This window comes from Malaclemys terrapin, chromosome 1 (assembly GCF_027887155.1).
Source record: "Malaclemys terrapin pileata isolate rMalTer1 chromosome 1, rMalTer1.hap1, whole genome shotgun sequence".
Classification (NCBI taxonomy): Eukaryota; Metazoa; Chordata; order Testudines; family Emydidae; genus Malaclemys; species Malaclemys terrapin.
The window spans coordinates 202208095-202227401 of NC_071505.1; the positions used below are offsets into that span (position 1 = coordinate 202208095).

The window sequence follows — 19307 nt, forward strand, 5'->3', positions numbered from 1 at the left end:
GTCAGATGCTGAATTTCAGCTACTTGTGAGCTAAAGCATCTTTACATTTTCATAAAATGAGGGGGTTGGGGGAGGGGATTTCACCCTTTCACAGCTTAAAAATGGCTGAAGGAATTAAAGAGAAAAACAAAACAAAACAACATAAACACAACCAGCCATTGGACTGAGATTACGCATAGAAAGGGTCCGGGGAATTTCTCAGGAAGGTCTGAGCATATGAAAACAGAGGTTACATTGAAAGTCTAAAAGTAATCATAGCTATGGTGGACCCTTGTAATAACCACTACTCCCATCTCAACTCTCTCTCTCTCTCTCACACACACACACACACAGTTCCACCTATCTTACCCCATCTCAACTGACACACACACACACACACACACACAGTGCCACCTATCTTACCCCATCTCAACTGACACACACACAGTTTCACCTATCTTACCCCATCTCAACTGACACACACACACACACAGTGCCACCTATCTTACCCTATCTCAACTGACACACACACACAGTGCCACCTATCTTACCCCATCTCAACTGACACACACACAGTTCCATGTACCTTAAAAAAAAACCCAGAACCAAGCAGTGGCAGGGAAAGCAGCTGTTACTAGGGAAAGTGGCACATAACATCAGCTGGTGACAAATAAATCTTAACTTAGAAATTCTATTGTTTAGTGATAGGTGTCAAGTAAAGCAGGGCTGGAGCTGAGGCAGAGCAGACTCTGCCACCGGAAAGCGCAGATTGAGACTCAAGGCCAAGGCGTAGCTATTGGAGTTACAAGCATCAGTCAAATACAGCAGGAGGGAGAGAGTGAAGATCAGCTTTATTCTCAGCAATGGATCACATCAGTAAAAATAATGATCTGTGGTTAGAGATTGACACCAAGTTCTGCTTCACCCCCCCTCCCCAAGTGCAAGCTCCCACCCAATAAAGCTGAAGGTGCCAGTGAGCTTTTAAGATCTTTTCATGTTTTGTTTCCTTTATGTATCCCTGCATGCCTGTTCATTCCTCAGCACTACTACTACTACGATTGCCTTTAATTTTGGATGAGAGAGCAGGGATTGCTCCAGCCAACATCAATACCAGACAATGGATTTATTGGCAGCGAATGCTGAAAAGCAGCGCATGCTGCTAGAGACCATGTATGCATGCACACTCCTGAGCCACCTTCGGGCTCCTCTGTCACCACTGGCTTAGAACCTGGTATCAGAGTCTGATCCCCAACACAGGCACCAGGGTAGGCAGTGTAATGAGCTGCGGTCTACAGGATTCTCCTGGAGATCTCATTTAAAACCTGCTTCGAGTGGTTTATTCCATACTAATTAGGGAGTCTAGTGTCCCTGCTGCTAAGGGGAAAGAAAACACAAGCAAGAGGCAGAAGGAGGGTCTGTATTCTGCCAAGGAGTCCTGGTGGTTGTGTTTATAGCAGGACCAGTGCTTTTGTGAAAGTGCAGTCAGAGCATACGTTTAACACATATGTCTATTTAATCTAAGATCTGTCCAGATGTTCCCTTATTCTTTCAGCTCAGGGGATGTGGAAACCAAAAATAATACCCTGCACTTGGACTTCAGTTTGTGGCATTTTGCAACTTGTTTGAATAAAGCCTAATGTGTGTTATTTAGGTTCAAACTCAGCCCTTAACGGGTCTGCATGGCAGCTTTGAGACAATAACCAGCTATATTTTTACACTACCTGCAAGTCACTCAGTGGTGTTTTATCTTCCTGGAATTTAGTCAGAGCAAAAGAGTTTCCATACCTGAGTGCATATGCAAAGTGTACACAGCAAAGGCACATGTAATTAGGGGGGGTTGTGTATGCATGCACAATACGGAACGCCTCTGCAGTTATTAAGCTTTACAGAAAGACATGCCTTTATAGTTTAAAGAGACTGCTGTTCATCACCGGGTATACAATGTAGGGCTGAGGCACTGCACAATTACTTCTTGTATTTGATGGTACTTTTCAGAAAGGCTTGAAAGTTTATGCCCACATATGCTACAGCTTTCCTCCTTCATTTTTCTTTTTTACCCAAGTAACAAAGAGGGCTAAATTCTCTTTTCAACTTACAGGTAAATTACTGATTTAAGGCCTGAACAAAAGCCTAGTGAAGTCAATGGGAGTCCTCCTATTGATTTCAATGGGTTTTAGATTAAGGGGGTTTAGTGCCCGATCCAAGCCCATTGTAGTCAATGGAACACTACCACTGACTTGCATGGGCTTTGTGTCAGGCCCTAAATTCTCCATATATTCACATGGAGAGAGACCCTTCCAAGGCTGAGAGACAAGTGCATACCTTTCCACAAATGTTGCAGTCAGTGCTATGCAAAAACAAATGTAAGGGAATTCCTAACATCATAATAGTGTGCAATACAATTAAGGACCTGGATCATTGAACACTGTAGATTTTCAACAAAAGGAGTAATTGTGAAGCAGAGGGTATGTATTCAGCCCATAAAAAACCTTCCACTTATTCCAGTTTGTTTCACCAAGAGTTTGAAACAATTCCAGCTACTACCTCCTTCCAAGGCAATATTATTTTTGCCTCATAAGCAAGTCACAACTTAAATATGCATAATTCTAAATAATGATGCACTTTGTGTTTTACTTCTCCCTGAGAGTTGTGTTAGGACTGAAGAACAAAAGTGAAGCAGATAGAAATCCGTAATAGTTCCATTTATTAATACATATCTCACAAATACAATATCAACGCATTCTTGTTGGCATGCTAGACAGAGGCATTATTAAAAAATTCCTATTTTTTTAAAAAGGTTTTAAACTTTTGCTTCCCCCCCCAAATATTCTGTATGCTTGTTTTTGTTTTGATTGATTTGACAATATATTTGGTGGCTGTAACGTCAATGGGAAAAAAAAGAAAATAGAAAAAAGGATGAAGGCCGCATTACAGCACGATTTGATTAGTTCATAGTTATCTAATAAAAAAATAAAAGAAGCAAAATTACTGCCTTCACAGTAAGCAACAACACAGCTTAATAACAGTATTACACAGGTTCAGGTTCAGAGGCAAAATGCACTAGACAAAGTCTACTGGCATACGCACTAGGCATACAACATTGAATAAGAATCAAAGATGTAGTAGAACATCAGGAATAACAGTTCCCTTCAAGCACAACATTATAACATTATTTTTCAAGTATCTTTATGTTATGTTACTGATTTCTTGTGTTTTGGGGGAAGGGGACATTTGTGGCGAGAAGATGAAAACCTTAGTAAAGCAGTAAACAAAACAAGAAACTAAGATTTAGTAAAGCAAAAGAATATATATTTCATATACTGGTTTAAATGAACGTGTGCAACACTTATTAACCATGGTGAAAGGCTAATTTTGCCCTCCAGTCACTACATGCACAGCCTGATCGATGCTGTTAATGGATTACCATTGTTCACGTACAATGCAACTACTGTATGACCAAGAACATACATATAGTGCCATCATATGCAGAACCTTTAAGATGGAGTGTACAGTACTGGATGCTGAATGGTTCAAGCTACTCTTGGTGGTGCAATAGTACTTCACGGAATGGTACACTACACATGGTACGGAGTTTAGAAGATGGTGTGTGTGTGTGTGTGTGCACGCGTGTGCGAGCGAGAGAGTGTGCTCTAACATTCTTTAAAGTCTTCCTAGATTGCTGCAGTTCCTGATTTTGAGACAGGCTCTGTATTTCACATCTCTGAAAGACTAGGGAAGGAGAGAGAAAGAGATGAATTGTTTTAGCTGCTAACAAGCTTCACAACAGAACTTTCTCTGTTAAAAAAAATATATTCAGAGGTAACAAAATATTCATAAATTGTATGTTCAAGTGATGCTGCAATTCCCCTCTTTCCACCAGGCAAAATATTGGGGCGGAGGGAGGCAGAACCCACAGCTAAAGGCCCCATTCTTGATAAAAACATAAGATATCCAAAATCTACTATCATGAACAAATGTACAGCAGAGCATGGCTACTGAATACCTTGTGGCCAGCACACTGTACAAAGAGATAATGGCTCACCTTGTTACACCATCTCATACTGATTGGCCGTGATAAATCGGGACAGACAGCATGCCAACAGCATTCCAATCAACTATTCGAGGGGGGAAAAAAACAGACAAGGAGTTAAGAGTCATTGTGATACATAGTGACTTTGCCAAATGGAATCTTTGGTAACTTTTTTAGAAATCTGAAATGTGCTGTTACATTATAGGAAAGCAAATGTTTACATTCCTGAGCTATTATGAACCCCCCAGAATTACTACCACATTTTAAGTGCAGCTCTAATCTGAAAAGTGGTGTAAAAAATGGCACCTCCATCTTCATCAGATCTTCCTCCTGTTTGTAATCAGAGTCCCATCTGCTTCCTTTGGCAACTAAGTATTTTTTCACTACTTTTTACTCCTGTTTGCACTCCCTGGCCAGCAAAGCGGAGGGAGAACGAGCTAAATCCTATTCTGGCACATGTATCAAGTTATTGACTAATTCTAATGTTGGGATCTCACTTGGTTATAGAATCATAGAACCATAGGTTAGAAAGGACTGCAAGGGTCTTGTCTAGCCTCCTGCCAAGATGCAGGATTTGTTGTCTCTAAACTATCCAAGACAGATGGCTATCAGCATCCTTTTGAAAACCACCAGTGAAGGAGATTTCACAAGCTCCAGAAGCAGTCTGTTCCATTGGCCTACTGTTCTGACAGTTAGGAAGCTATTCCTGAGATTTAATCTAAATCTGCTATTTAGTTTGAACCTGTTGCTTCTTGTCCTGCCCAAGAGAGAACACCTTTTCTCCATCTATTTTATGGCAGCCTTTCAAGTATCTGAAGCCCTCTGTCATGTTCCCCTCCCCTTAATCTCCTCTTTTCGAAATGAAACATACCCAGTTCCTTCAGCCTTTGCTCATATGGCTTGCGTTCCATCCCTTTGATCATCTTTGTCACTTGCCTCTGGATCCTTTCCATTTTCATTACATCCTTTCTATGCATTGGTGACTGGAGTCCTGGACCCAGCACTCCAGCTGAGCCCTAACTAGCACCGAGAAGAGCAGTACTATCACCTCCTGTGACTTGCATACTATGCTTCTGTTAATGCAACCGAAAACTGCATTTGTTTTTTTGCAACAGCATCACATTGCTGATGTATGTCGAGGTTGTCAACCACCACAACTCCCAGATCCTTCCCAGCAGTGCTGCTGACAAGCCAGTTATCCCCTATTCTGTATTTGTGCATTTGTTTTTTCTTCCCTAGGCGTAGCACCTTACATTTGTCTTTGTTTGATTTTCATTTTGTTGTCTATAGCCCAGTTCTCCAATTTATCAAAATCCAGTTCTATCCCCTAAAGTGTTTGCAACCCCCCAGCTTTGTGTCATCTGTGGACTTGATCAGTAAGCTCCCTATAACTACATCCAGTCCATTAATAAAGATGTTAAATAACATTGGACCTAGAATAGATCCCTGGGCTTGTTACTACTAATGAGTAACTCCACTGAAGGATATGGCGGATTGGCATAGGGATAATGAAAGGCAGAATTTGAATGGCAGTATCTTTATTACTGATGATTCTGAGTAACCAGGACAGCAAGTAACTTAACTTCTAGATCCCACAGTGAGTACGTACAGCTGACACATTTTAATTAACATACGTTCTTAAACACGCATCTTTATTAAATGAGAGTCAAGTTAAACATGCGTTGAAGTGTGGTCCATTTAATGCCCCAAACCAAATTTTCCCTTTCTTTACAAAAGTTATACAATTTCAAAAATAAAGTTAAGACATTTGGAAATGAAGAGCTGAAGATCTAGGTCAGGGGTAGGCAATCTATGGCACGCGTGCCGAAGGCGGCACGCAAGCTGATTTGTAGTGGCACTGACACTGCCCAGGTCCTGGCCACCGGTCCGGGGGCTCTGCATTTTAATTTAATTTTAAATTAAGGTTCTTAAACATTTGAAAAAGCTTATTTACTTTACATACAACAATAGTTTAGTTATATATTATAGACTTCTAGAAAGAGACCTTCTAAAAACATTAAAATGTATGACTGGCACGCGAAACCTTAAATTAGAGTGACTAAATGAAGACTCGGCACATCACTTCTGAAAGGTTGCCGTCCCCTGATCTAGGTGGTTCTCACTGCCATGTAGTTCTTCAGCCACTCAGACTTCACTCAACTTACAGCCTTCACTTGTTCCTTAAAATTTGCACAATATGCGCAACAGTGAGAGGAACAAATTAGTAGGAGATTATTGGAAATGGATCCCTGGAATAGGAGATGGGTTTTTATAATCTCCTGGTAATTTATTCATTTGACCATCATAATTTATTAATATTTTCCTGCATATACCAATCACATTAATAACCACACTTTTCACAGCTGTGGTGGTCTATCAACTCTGAGCATATAAAGATTGTTACAGTTCATAACCACTTACAGAGGCGAAGAGACACCGCTGCCGAAACATCAACCTTTTTACTTTGTTTCAAATAATTACAAACACACTTTTGCCAAAGAGTGGTGTGTCAAAACTGATCCATCTCATTCATTTGTGCCCATTGGGGCATCCTTTAAGTTAGGGGCACCATGCAGTTCCCTTTGAACATTTCTATCTACTGCATGTGAAGGATATCAGTGTAATGGATTTCAGAATGTGGACAAAACTTATTAGCAATGAAAGCCTTCCCTTCTTCTTGGAACCACATGGAGTGCACCCAGCTATCCCCTGGCTGGTTACCCTTCCAAACTAGCTCATTATTCTGTTTAAAAACTTACACTCAGGATTTTTAATTAGTTTACTACATAATTAAGGCTCCCTGTATAGTGATCATTGTAACAACATTCATCTTTCCCACCAAGCTGATGGTTTGGTCCCTACACTACCCCAAACCTGTGTTACTTCCCATAGTGAGCATTTATAACCCCCAAGAATGAATGTATACACATATGCTTAAGAGCACTACCCCTCCCTAAATGTTGAAAATCTTGGGACGTCACTGTAAAAAGGACAACTCAGGAATGCATCACTTACTTCATAATGATGTCTGCTAATCTGGAATGTAAAACGTAGCAATATCAGCTTTCAGTCCAGTCATACTGTTCTAGTTGCCACAAAATCTCATACTATTGGCATGAGCACATTTGGGTTGGCGAAAAACAGAAGCTAGATGAGATTCCCACCATCACCACCTTTTCCTATTTAAATGCTGGAGATGTCTGAATCATATCCTATCAGGGCGCTAAGGAAATGCTGATTAGGACAGGGTGTATCACAAACATGTGCCCTCTTATTAAGCAGAAAGACGTTTGGGCAAGATCCAGCAATCAGCAATGCTGCTGAACGGGTGACTCACATTGTCGGGATTCATTTTATAAAATGGCCTTAACTCCCATGAACTCCAACTAGTATAATGCATTTTTAGCATCAGGTGACAGTATCAATCTTAGCTCAGGTATAAACTACACTGAGTGAAGGTCATAGATAACACACCCAACATGGTTCTGATACAACCTCCAGTACTTGATCTTTTCGGGTGGGATTTTGAAATTAATTGGATTTGGCCATCCAAATCCCCATCTCAGTTTTGGAAATCCCTCCCTATATCAACAACTCACCTTACTGACACTATAACTATTAACAGATATTTTTAGGTCCGTGTTAAAGGAGGGAGTTTAGGCTGTAGCTCGAGCACTCACTCAGGAGCTCTCCTTCCTTCGGGCAAATAGCGAGGTTGGTGTTATCTGGCTGTGCATTATAGCCCAATCTCCAGTCGCTATGGGGGTTTGTAAAATCCTATTGGGAGCCCATCATGTGCTCCCGCTTTACCACTCCAACAGCTGCTGAGGCTGCCGTTGCTACTTCCTGCTGTGATTTTTGTTTTAACTCAGTCTCACTTTTTGGAAGTTGTACATGTGTTTCCCTCAGGGTTATAGAAACTTTGACATAAAGAACAGAACAAAATGTTCCCCGTGGGCTCTGGGTCGTGGCTGTCCCTCCCATTACTTTTTAACGCCTGTGTATTTCTGGGTTTATTTCTTTTTCCTCAGTTGACACACTAGTTCCTTCTGCGCTTTATTATCTTTTTCACTGTAATAACACTAAGTAACTCTGATCGTGTGTTCGGACCTATTTATTTTCACTAAACTAATTCCTCCCCAGACCCTAATCAGCTCCTCACTGATCTTTTAAGGGCTAATTTTGCGAGCACATCCAATTTTGCTATATTTTCTTGGTACTATGAGATGGATGTTATTTTCCCCCTCAGCAGGACGTTAGCTGTGTCCAGAGTAAGCAAGAGTCGCTATTTGAGAAATCATTAAATTGCACATATTCATCAAATGCTTTTACAAGGTCTTAGACTACCACTGTGAGATCCTGCAATTGTCAGTGTGACGCTGGCAGACCAGGTGCCAGCTTATGCCAAGGGGCCTACGTCTCAAATGATCACTGACAAATGCATAGCTGGAATCAGTCTAACTCACCTGTGTGTTAGTATTGCTAAAATAGTTATTAGAATTATAAGAATGTGTTTAGACTTTATGAAATGCTTGTAAGGGTCTGGATGCATTAATCTCACTTATATCATCTGCATCCCATGTTATCAGGTAATATTTACGTGTGTGCTCTGTAACTGTAAATCACCAGACAGGGGAGGAGCATTAACCAGTGAGATGACGCAGATGATATAAACATTAACCAGTGTGAAGTACTAGTCTCCAACAGGAGGTGTTACCTTCTGCCCAACAAATCAGCCCATCACCACTAGACGCAATATTGTGGATCATCAACAGACAAAAGCCTTTGTTGTTTGCTCTCTGCCCCCAATAAAGAGGAGTTCCTCCCATCAGCTGAACTGGCAGGTCAGAGAATTGGAATGGGATAAAAACCCTTAACAAGAAGAAACTGCATTGCTATGCTGCTTGGACTCAAGGGCAATGTTTTCTAGGCCTAAGAAGGAGATCCCTAGGGTTTAGCTTCGGTTAGCGCTAAGGGACAGCTTATTAGAGAAGCCTATCTTACTTTTGAAACTGAAGACAGTAGCTCATTGATGTGTGTGTGTGTGTGTATTTATCTGCTTTAACCTTGTAAATAACTTATTTCCTTTTCCTAGTTAATAAATCTTTAGATAGTTTATTATAGGATTGGGTACAAGCGTTGTCTTTGGTGTGAGATCTGGGGTGCAACTGATCTGGGGTAAGTGACTGATCCTTTGGGACTGGGAGTAACCTGAATATTGCTGTGATTCTTGGCGTAAGGCACCATCTATCACAAAGGCTGTCCCGCAGTGGCTCAAGAGTGAGAGTACCAACCTCAGGGCAGACTGTTAAGAAGCAGGATTGCCCTATACTTAGTTTTCACCAATTAATTATTAAGTGTAAAGTCCTCAGGCACCAGAACAGCCTTAACATGGAGTCACAGATAGTCCCCTTGGATACACTGATCTATCTCGCCACCCAGGTGAGCCTACCTTTGAGATAGATGGTCCTTTAGATCAAGAATCACAGCAATATTCAGGTTAGTCCCAGTCCCAAAGGACTAGTCACTTGCACCTCAGATCTCACAACAAACACAATGCTTGTAGCCAATCCTATAATAAACTATATACAGAATTCTTAAAAAGGAAACAAGACTTATTTACAAAGTTAAAGCAGGTAAACATACTTACACAAATGAGTTACGATCTTAGGTTTCAAAAGGTAATAGAACAGAGGTGGGCAAACTGTGGCCCGTGGGCCACATCCAGCCCACGGAACCTTCCTGCCCAGCCCCTGAGCTCCTGGCCCGGGAAGCTGGCCCCCAGCCCCTCCCCAGCTGTTCCCTCTCCCCTGCAGCCTCAGCTCACTCACTCCACTACTGGCGCAATGCTCTGGGCGGCCGGGCATTGCAGCTGCAGAGCTGCTGCCTGACCCAGTGCTCTGAGCTGTGCGGTGGCGTGGCTACCTGTCGTGGTGCTCTGGGCGGCGTGGCTGTAGCGCCGCCAGCCACCAGTGCTCCAGGCAGCGCAGTAAGGGGCCAGGGAGCAGAGGGGGTTGGATAGAGGGCAGGGGAGTTCGGGGTGGTGGTCAGGAGGCGGGGATGTGGATAGGGGTCGGGGCGGGGAACATGGGGGCAGGAGTCCGGGGGGGGCAGTCAGGGGCAGGGGTTCTGGAAGCTGTCAGGGAGAAGGGGTGGTTGGATTGGGCAGTCAGGAATGAGAGTAGGGGTTGGATGAGGCGGCGGGGGGCAGTCAGGGGCGGGGAGTTCAGAGGCAGTCAGGAGACAGGAAGTAGATGGGGCAGGAGTACCAGGGGGGCCGTCAGGGGGTGAGAAGCGGGGGGGGGGTCAGATAGGGGGCATTAGCTGGGCCATGCCTGGCTGTTTGGGGAGGCACAGCCTCCCCAACCGGCCCTCCATACAATTTTGGAACCTCGATGTGGCCTTCAGGCCAAAAAGTTTGCCTGTCCCTGTAATAGAAGCTTCTATAATAAACAAGCGCTATATGTCCTTTAGGGATACTCCAAGCAAAGCAGCTGGGAATCCCTTTCTTATGCTTAGAAAACCTTGCCCCCCAGAGTCCAAGCAGCAGAGAGATACAGTTCCTTCTTGTAAGAGTTTTTCCCCCCTTCCCTCTCAGGTGCTCTGAGCTGCGAACTTAAGTGATGGGAGGAATTCACTTGCATGACTCCTTCATGGTGGGGAAGAGCAGAACAACAAATTCTTTTGTTCTCTTTAATGTTCCACAATAGTCCGCCTAGTGTCTGTCAATGGGCCTTCCTTGTTGGCCAGGATGTACCACATTCTGATGGAGACCAACACTGTACACTAGTTAATCTCTCTCTGCTGTCTGGTGATTTGCACAGTCACAAAGGCGTACAATACAAATGCTTAAATATTACCTTACAATATGGGATACAGGTGCTATAAGTGAGTTTAATGCATGCAACAACTCACAAGCATTCAGTAAAGTCTAAACACTAAACACATTCTTATATAATCGTAATGCCTATTTTAACAATACTAGACATTCAGGTGAGCCAGACTGATTGCAACTATGTATTTGTCAGTGTTCAGTTGAGACATGGAGACTTGGCATGAGTGCTGGCACCTGGTCTGCCAGTGTCACAAACCCCATGTCAAGTTGCTGAGTAGGTTTGATATTTGCTATTATTATATGTATTGTGGTATGTGTCACGGAGTATTGGGGAACTCAGGGCCCTGCACCCCCGGCTTCCTGCGATTCACTGCGACTCTCAGCCAGCCAGTAAAGCAGAAGGTTTATTTGGATGACAGGAATACAGTCCAAGACAGGTCTTGCAGGCACAGACAACAGGGACCCCCTCAGTTAGGTCCATCTTGGGGTCCCAGGACATCCCAGCCCAGCCCCCCTTGGGAGGTCAGAGCTATCTCTGCCTCCCAGCCATCTCTCCAGCCTGCTTCCCACACTCCGCCTTCAGCGACCCCTCCCACAGCCTTTGTTCAGTTTCCCGGGCTAAGGAGTCACCTGGCCTTCAACCCCTTCCTGGGTTCTCATGTTACACACTCAGGTATGCGCCCTCGGGCAGTCTCCCATCCTCCAATGCAGACTATCCCAGCCACACTCCCCTGTCAGCATTCACAGACCACAGTAAGAACAGTCCCAGTTCGTCACATCTCCCCCCTTCGAGACCGAACTGAGCAGGGTCACTTTAGCCAGTGACCCGGGGAAGTTCGAACCTACCCCCGTTCCCATGGATGCCCCCGCATCCCTCCCATTCCTTGGTGAGAATTACACCAGGCCCCTTCAGTTTCACGCCCCCCCTTAGGTCGGGGGTGCTTGATGGCACTCGCAGTTCGCATGTGGGAAGGTTTATGCGGCCTGTGCCCTTTCCCCACCCCCATACCTCTGGGGCTCCAACTGGGCTGTGGTCTTCTCCCAGCGCTCCAGTCTGGAGGTCTGTGCTTTGGGCTCTCTTGGTTTAGAGCCGCCCTTTTAACCTTGGCCACCCTCCGGAAAGGCTCCTCTATGCTGGGCAAGGGTCCTAAAGCTGTTTTCCCCTTGTCCCAGGCCTTCCTCCCCCTCTGACAGGGGTCACAGGATCCGCAGTACTGTCGGACAGTAACAAAGACCCCAGGCCAGTAAAAGCTCCGTAGCAGCCTCTGCTGGGTACGCCAGGTTACCTGGTGCCCTGAGAGAGGAATGTCATGGGCCCGGCACAGCAGCTGGCAGCGATACTTCTGGGGTACCACCAGCTGCCTCCTGATGCCCCCTGACTCCATTTTCCCTGGGGGAGCCCATTCTCGGTACAGGAACCCCTTCTCCCACAGGAACCTTTTCCGGCCACCTCGTCCCATGGTCTGTACCGCATTGAGGTCGGCCAGGTCCCTTATCTTCCGCAAGGAGGAATCTCTCTGTAACTCGGCCTGGAACTCAGCAGCTGGGACAGGGATGGCCACCTGCTCTTTCTCGCCCGCTGGGTCTGAAGCTGCAGCCTCCCTGAGCCGTGTCCCTGGGCGTTCCCTCCCCACCAGGTTAGGGTCCTGCGCCTCAGGCAAGGCACCCCCCCCAAGGCCAGGGCGCAGCGCCCCTCGCCGGCTCTGACTGCGGGTCACAACCAGTGCCCTTTGGGGGTTGCTTGGCCAGTTCTCCAGGTCCCCCCCCATCAATACCTCAGTGGGCAAATACGGGTGTACCCCCACATCCTTGGGGCCCTCCTTGGCCCCCCACTTCAGGTGTACCCTTGCCATGGGCACTTTGACTGGTGTTCCGCCCACCCCCGTCAGGGTCAGGTAGGTGTTGGGCACCACCTGATCTGGGGCCACCACCTCGGGCCGAGCCAGCGTCACCTCTGCGCCCGTATCCCAGTATCCATTGACCTTCCTCCCATCCACCTCCAGGGGAACAAGGTACTCTCTCCGGAGGGACAGCCCCGCGCCCACCGTATAAACCAAAAACCCTGAGTCTGGAGCATCCAGCCCCCTAGAGGAGCTGGCCTGGGGCCCTTCTCTCTCTTGAGCAGTTGATAAGCTGCCAGCCCCTCTTGCGTGAGAAGCCTGCCCCTCGTCCGTCTGGGCCTCTACCAAGTTAACCCGGTGCGGGTTCGGTCTGCTCAGTCTGTCCTCGAGCTTGGGGCACTGGGCGCGAACGTGGCCTCTTCGGCCGCAGTAATAGCAGCTCATGTCCTGTGGGTCCCCTCGAGCCGGTCGGTTGTCCCTGACGCTGGGCATTCCCTGTGGGAGGGGATTCCCCATATTCCCCCTTTGGGAGGTCCCAGGGTGACTCACTCTCTGCATCGCGGCGGGCCTGTTCCTTTGGGGCTCCTCCCTGCCACCCCCTGTCCGGCTCTTTACAAACTCATCGGCCAGCCGGCCTGCATGTCGCGGGTTCTCTGGCTTTCTGTCCACCAACCACAGCCTCAGGTCGGATGGGCACCGCTCATACAGTTGCTCCAGTACCAGCAGTTTGACCAGGTCCTCCTTCGTCTGGGCCCCATCAGCCCACTTGCTGGCGTATCCTTCCATGCGGATGGCTAGTTGCAGATATGAGATCTCAGGGGTTTTATCCTGACTCCGGAACCTTTCCCGGTACATCTCAGGAGTCAGCCCAAACTCACGTAGCAGGGCCCTTTTGAATAGTTCGTAGTCCCCTTTCTCTGCCTCTTCCAGTTGGCGGTACAATGCCACGGCTTTGGGGTCCAGTAAGGGGGTAAGGACCCGGAGTCTGTCCGCGGGATCAACCCGGTGCAGCTCGCAGGCCGTCTCAAAGGCCTCCAGGAAGTCATCCATGTCCTCCCCCTCCTTGCGTGGGGCCAGGATGCACTTATCAAAGCTCCATGCAGTCCTGGGTCCCCCCTCACTCACCGCAGCCGGGGGTTCGCTGCCCTTCAATCTCGCCAGTTCCAGGTCATGCTGACGCTGTCTCTCTTCATGCTGTCTCTGTCTCTCTTTCTCCTCCCGTTCATGCTGATGCTGTCTCTCTTCATGCTGTCTCTGTCTCTCTTTCTCCTCCCGTTCATGCTGTCTCTGTTGTTTACGATCCTCCAGCTCTCTCAGTTTTAGCTCTTTCTCCCATTCCAGCCAATTCCGCTCCACGGATGCCGAACGTCGCCGGGAGGATCCTCTGCTGGCCGGCGAGCTTCGCCGGGAGGGTCCCCTGCTGGCCGGGGGGGTCACGGCGCCTTCGGTATTTGCTGGGCTCCTCCCCACCTTCCCCTAGGCATAGGAAGGAGGGGTCTCGGGAAGCCCTCAGCAGCCGGCTGACCACTCCCAGCTGGGACAGACACTGGTGCCTGCGCTGCATTTGCCAGGCTGCTTCCCTGAGACACAGGGATCAGTTCATTTGCGCGATCTTCCGCCTCCAGCCGGGCAATGAGCTGTTCTTTGGTGAGCCTCCCAATGCACAGCCCCCTCTGCTTGCACAGCTCCACCAGGTCGCTCTTAAGCCGCTTGGCATACATCTTCCTGCTGGCCACTCACCGGCCTGTGTGCTCACAGCTCCCCACAGTTCCCAGGGGGCCCCCTAGTGTGCCAGCCCTTCTCGAGGTCACCACCTCTCTGCCAGGGTCGAGCTGCAGACTCCTCCGCCCCTGGGACCACTCGCTGCGATCCCCCCGGGGGACCCTGTTACTGCAAAAGTCCTTCTCGCTGGTCACACACTCCCAGGGGTAATAACCGTCTCTCTCTCACTCTTCAGCACGCCTGGTCCCCGTCAATCCCCCTTCGTTTTACTGCTCCCCAGTCACTTACTGCAGGAAGCGCCGTCCACGGGGTGCAGTAGATCCCGCCGCTGCCACCAGTTGTCACGGAGTATTGGGGAACTCAGGGCCCTGCACCCCCGGCTTCCTGCGATTCACTGCGACTCTCAGCCAGCCAGTAAAGCAGAAGGTTTATTTGGATGACAGGAATACAGTCCAAGACAGGTCTTGCAGGCACAGACAACAGGGACCCCCTCAGTTAGGTCCATCTTGGGGTCCCAGGGCATCCCAGCCCAGCCCCCCTTGGGAGGTCAGAGCCATCTCTGCCTCCCAGCCATCTCTCCAGCCTGCTTCCCACACTCCGCCTTCAGCGACCCCTCCCACAGCCTTTGTTCAGTTTCCCGGGCTAAGGAGTCACCTGGCCTTCAACCCCTTCCTGGGTTCTCATGTTACACACTCAGGTATGCGCCCTCGGGCAGTCTCCCATCCTCCAATGCAGACTATCCCAGCCACACTCCCCTGTCAGCATTCACAGACCACAGTAAGAACAGTCCCAGTTCGTCACAGTATGACTCAGGATCAATGAAGAACAGGCCCCCATTGTGTGTGGCACTGTACATGCAGGGTAGTAGACAGTTTTGTCCTCAAAAAGCTGACAATAGTAGATTTTATATCAGACTTGTGCATATCATCAAAAACAGGAGAGCCCCTTTATTGTATGAGGGAAGATTAGTGAGGTGTAATATCTTTTATTGAACCAATTTCTGTCGATGGAAAAGACAAGCTTATGAGCTTCACAGAGCTATTCTTCAGATCTTCTTCATTTTATTGAATGGCAGTGGAAATACACAGATGTCACGAAGTCACCAACAGACCATTTTTCCTGTAGGCGATGGTGGTATACTGGTACCTGCTCCAGAATGCTGCTGATTGGCCAGGAACCCCCAAGCCATAATCATGAGAGTTCTAGCTGTAAGGGGAGAGTAGGCAGTATATAATCTCTCTTTAAAAACCTGTCTGATACTGAATCTGGGCCACAGATCACTATTGTAATCATCCCCCACCACAATCTTCTTCCTGCATTAGATTTCTGGGATGAAGGGGAGGGCAGGAGGAGGAGATGTCATTTTAAAGCAGAACTCTGACAAATAAAATGCCATTACACGTAGTAGACAACTCCCAATCATCGATGAAGTTTGTTGTGTTTCAGAGATGCCATATTCACTTCCAGTAATGACAATGTTCAGCTTGACAGTACTTCCCAGGATATGGTAATGTGTTTATTTCACGAGATGAACATTTAAAGAGACAAATTTACTCAAATCCATCCTGCAGAAAGCAACAGGTTGGCTTTCCACTGAAATTCAGATTACATGTGTGTGCACCTTCTGACCTTCAGGCTATTTATTTCTCTTTGGCACTGCCTAAATGCTGTTTCATACCTTTAAGGGGTCATGTTACCATCACATAAACTCATGTATTTCACAGAGCATGGCATAAAAGGGGAAAGCCATTATATAAATGGACTTTGTACAGCATTTCTGGATATACTAAAATTTGCCCAAACAAATGGCTCCACTGATAACAAGTGTAGTTAATGAGGGGAGGGCAGGAAAAAACAGAGAGAGGCTAGAAAAAAAGAATTGAGGATTTTGAGTAAACAGTATAAACAACATATGTGCTGGTATGGGATGCTAGAAAGATTTACTTGTCACTTACTTGGTCAATCATGGTTGTGCCATTTGGAAGCAATTTGGTTGTCATAAACCAGCTAGCCAAAAAATCTTTATAAACCTACACATCTTTACAGTCCGCTTACAACTATTTACTCACAGTACAACAAATAATAAACTAACAAACAGCAAACAAACAACCACCACAAAAAACCCTTCCCCTTCTCATTGCATCTCCACACAAACCCTTTCTCCACAAGAAACAGTCACATTTATCCACCTTAGGGCTTGTCTTCACTACAGAGCTAAATCAATTGATGAAGTGGCATCGATTTATCAGATCTAGTGAAGACATGTTCAATCGATGGGAGAGTGCAGAAATGGAACAATGATTTCACCTCTACTTGGAGGTTGGGTCTCTAGGTCCTTTGTGCTTTTTCATCCTCACAATGTGTCCCTATTTAAGGCCATAAGTACAAACTCAGTCATGTGTTTGACTAGCCAGGGACTCAGCTGCTGGAGCTGATACTCCAGTTTTCTCCATGTGGAATGACACTTCACCTTTTAGCTCCTTGATTTCTATTGCTGTGTTCTCAATCCTCAGTGTTCTGGGCACACAGCTCGCCATGCTCGTCTGGAAGGACTGAGTTTACCAATCATTGTGGCATTAGTTCTTTTGATTTCACTCGCTTCATCTAAGAATGTCTATGAAGTTTTCATATCCTGGAGTGTTTCTGCCAAAACAACCTGTTCCTCTTCCTGACCAGTGTCCATTCACAGCTGTTTCTACTCAGCCATTCTGTTCTTCTCAGACAGAGGAAGCTGTACACTCAAATCAGAATCAGGGTAATAGCTTTTACAGATTGCCCCTTTAAAAGGGGTATTTTTATGAATGTACTTTTTATAGCATTTAGGAATATTTTTTCAGTATTTTCAAATCCAACAGAAGCTCTGCTTTGAGTCTGCCACATTGGCACTGGGCAAATTGACATTTCAAACCTTTCTCATTCTCCTTAATGTATTTTCAGCCAGGCTGAGGCCCAGCCTTCTTGTCTGTGGGTGCAACTTCTGTCCCAAACATGAGCTGTGGTCACAGATCTGAAGAGTTATGCCTCCACGTGAATTGTGCCCCCAATCAGGTGCAACTACTCAACTTTATGCTAGAAATTAAATTGCAAGTGCTAAAATATATGCACAAAGTGGATGCTGTACTGGACTAGAGGGACTCCAACCACAGATCCCTAAATGAATCGGTATTGTGCACTCTGAAGGATTGATTTTCACTATGTGGACTGTACGCTGTCTCTGCATCCTGCAGTAAAGCTGGAACAATATGGCTCTAAAGCTGCACTACAATCCCCTCCTACTTAATGAGTAACTCAATGGTAATTCCAACCTGAAGAGGCAATCCCATGTCCTTTAAACCAACATCTGCACTGTAGTGTTCCACAGACAAAAATCATTCCTCTTAAAGGCGACTTGGACAGTTTTATTTTATGTTGTCCAGTGTATGGGGATCATTTTCATGAAGAGCACCTGCTAAACACAAGTTATTCCAGCTGAAAATCAATGTCAGACTTCGATTCCAAAAACAATTTGCTTTTCTAAAAATAATTATTTCAACCTCCACAAGCGAAGTCTGTGCTTCGCAATTGTGCAGATGTCATCGGTCCCAAAGCAGCTTTTCAGACACTAATTGTGGTTGAGAAATCATGCCAAAGCAATAAGACACGTCATGCCATTACATCAACTTTTTCCATTTCTGAGAACTGGTACATTCCTTGTATTGGTTAACACCTAACAAATTATGCAAGGGAAAGGCCAGCACAACATGCTCTACTGCAGAAGAGCAAAACAGTGCAACTTGCCTTTTACTTGATTAAAACTATTCTAAATAGAAACAGTGAAACCTCACCTAAAGCTGTATCTCTGCCTGCTACGTTACTAGTAGCCTTGCTTAATCTGAAATCAGTCAGAGGATTCCATTCTTATGTGGATCAAGCAAGACAGATTAATAAGTAAATGGTAACCAACTTTATTGTATTCTTCACATATTAGGCTACATTCAGCTGTCTGCTCCACAAGGAGTAGGGACTAAGCGAGGTAGGGAGTCACTTCGCACACACGAACAGGCCAGGAAGAATCTTTCTACAATGCACAAGTGTGGGCTGGGAAGTATGCCTGCCTGAGTCTCATGCCCCCACCTCCTTAATGTAGGGGTGACAGTGTAGGGGTGACAGTGTGCTGGAAGTGAAGAATGTCTAGCTCCCCAGTTGGCTGGAGTGTACACTGCCATCAGCAACAAATACTTGCAAGCAGCACATCAGGGTGCACTTTGCATTTGCTCGGAGCAGCAGCAAAGTGCATTTCACGTTGTGTTGCCTGCAGCCTGCCATGATAAATCCAGCCTGTGCCAGCATGATTCTCGCTGCAGAGGATGCATTGGTCTGCATCTCTGTTCTTCTTTGCTGCACCGTCCAATTCCATCAAAGACAGAATTTAACCCATAAATTATGGATTGCCTATAATAAATATCCAGACAGGTCAAAACTAGGGTTACCATATTTAAAAAATAAAAAAAGAGGACACTCCACGGGGCCCTGGCCCCGCCCCTTTCCCACCCCCAGCCCCGCCCCAACTCCGTCCCTTCCCCGCCCTAACTCCCCCTCCTCCCTCCCAGCCACGCGAAAAGGGCTGCCCAAGCGCTACCGGCTTCACGGTTTGCTGGGCAGCCCCCAGACCCTGCGCCCCCAGCCGGCGCTTCCCCAGCGCAGCTGGAGCCCGGGAGGGGAAGCGCCCAGCCAGGGGTGCAGGGTCTGGAGGCTGCCCGGCAAACCGTGAAGCCGGTAGCGCTCAGGCTTCGGGCAGCCCCTATGCCTCTGGACCCTGCGCCCCCGGCCAGGCACTTTCTCTCCCGGGCTCCAGCTGCTCTGCTCCTCCCCGGACTCAGACTTCGGCTCTGTTTAAGAGCCAAGCTGCCCGAGCCAGCGC

At 46.8% G+C, this 19307-nt stretch overlaps 1 protein-coding gene across 1 annotated transcript in view; it reads right to left on the reverse strand.

The window, feature by feature from the left end:
- Positions 1 to 2666: 2666 nt before the first annotated feature.
- TSPAN7 (tetraspanin 7) overlaps positions 2667 to 19307 on the reverse strand; it is a 189515-nt gene continuing 172874 nt past the window's right edge. The window contains exons 7-8 of the mRNA XM_054005884.1: positions 4022 to 4094; positions 2667 to 3708 (exon numbers count right to left, since the gene is read on the reverse strand). Of these exons, the coding sequence (XP_053861859.1) occupies positions 4026 to 4094 (69 nt within the window). The 3' untranslated portion in view covers positions 2667 to 3708; positions 4022 to 4025. The remainder of the gene's footprint in view (positions 3709 to 4021; positions 4095 to 19307) is intronic.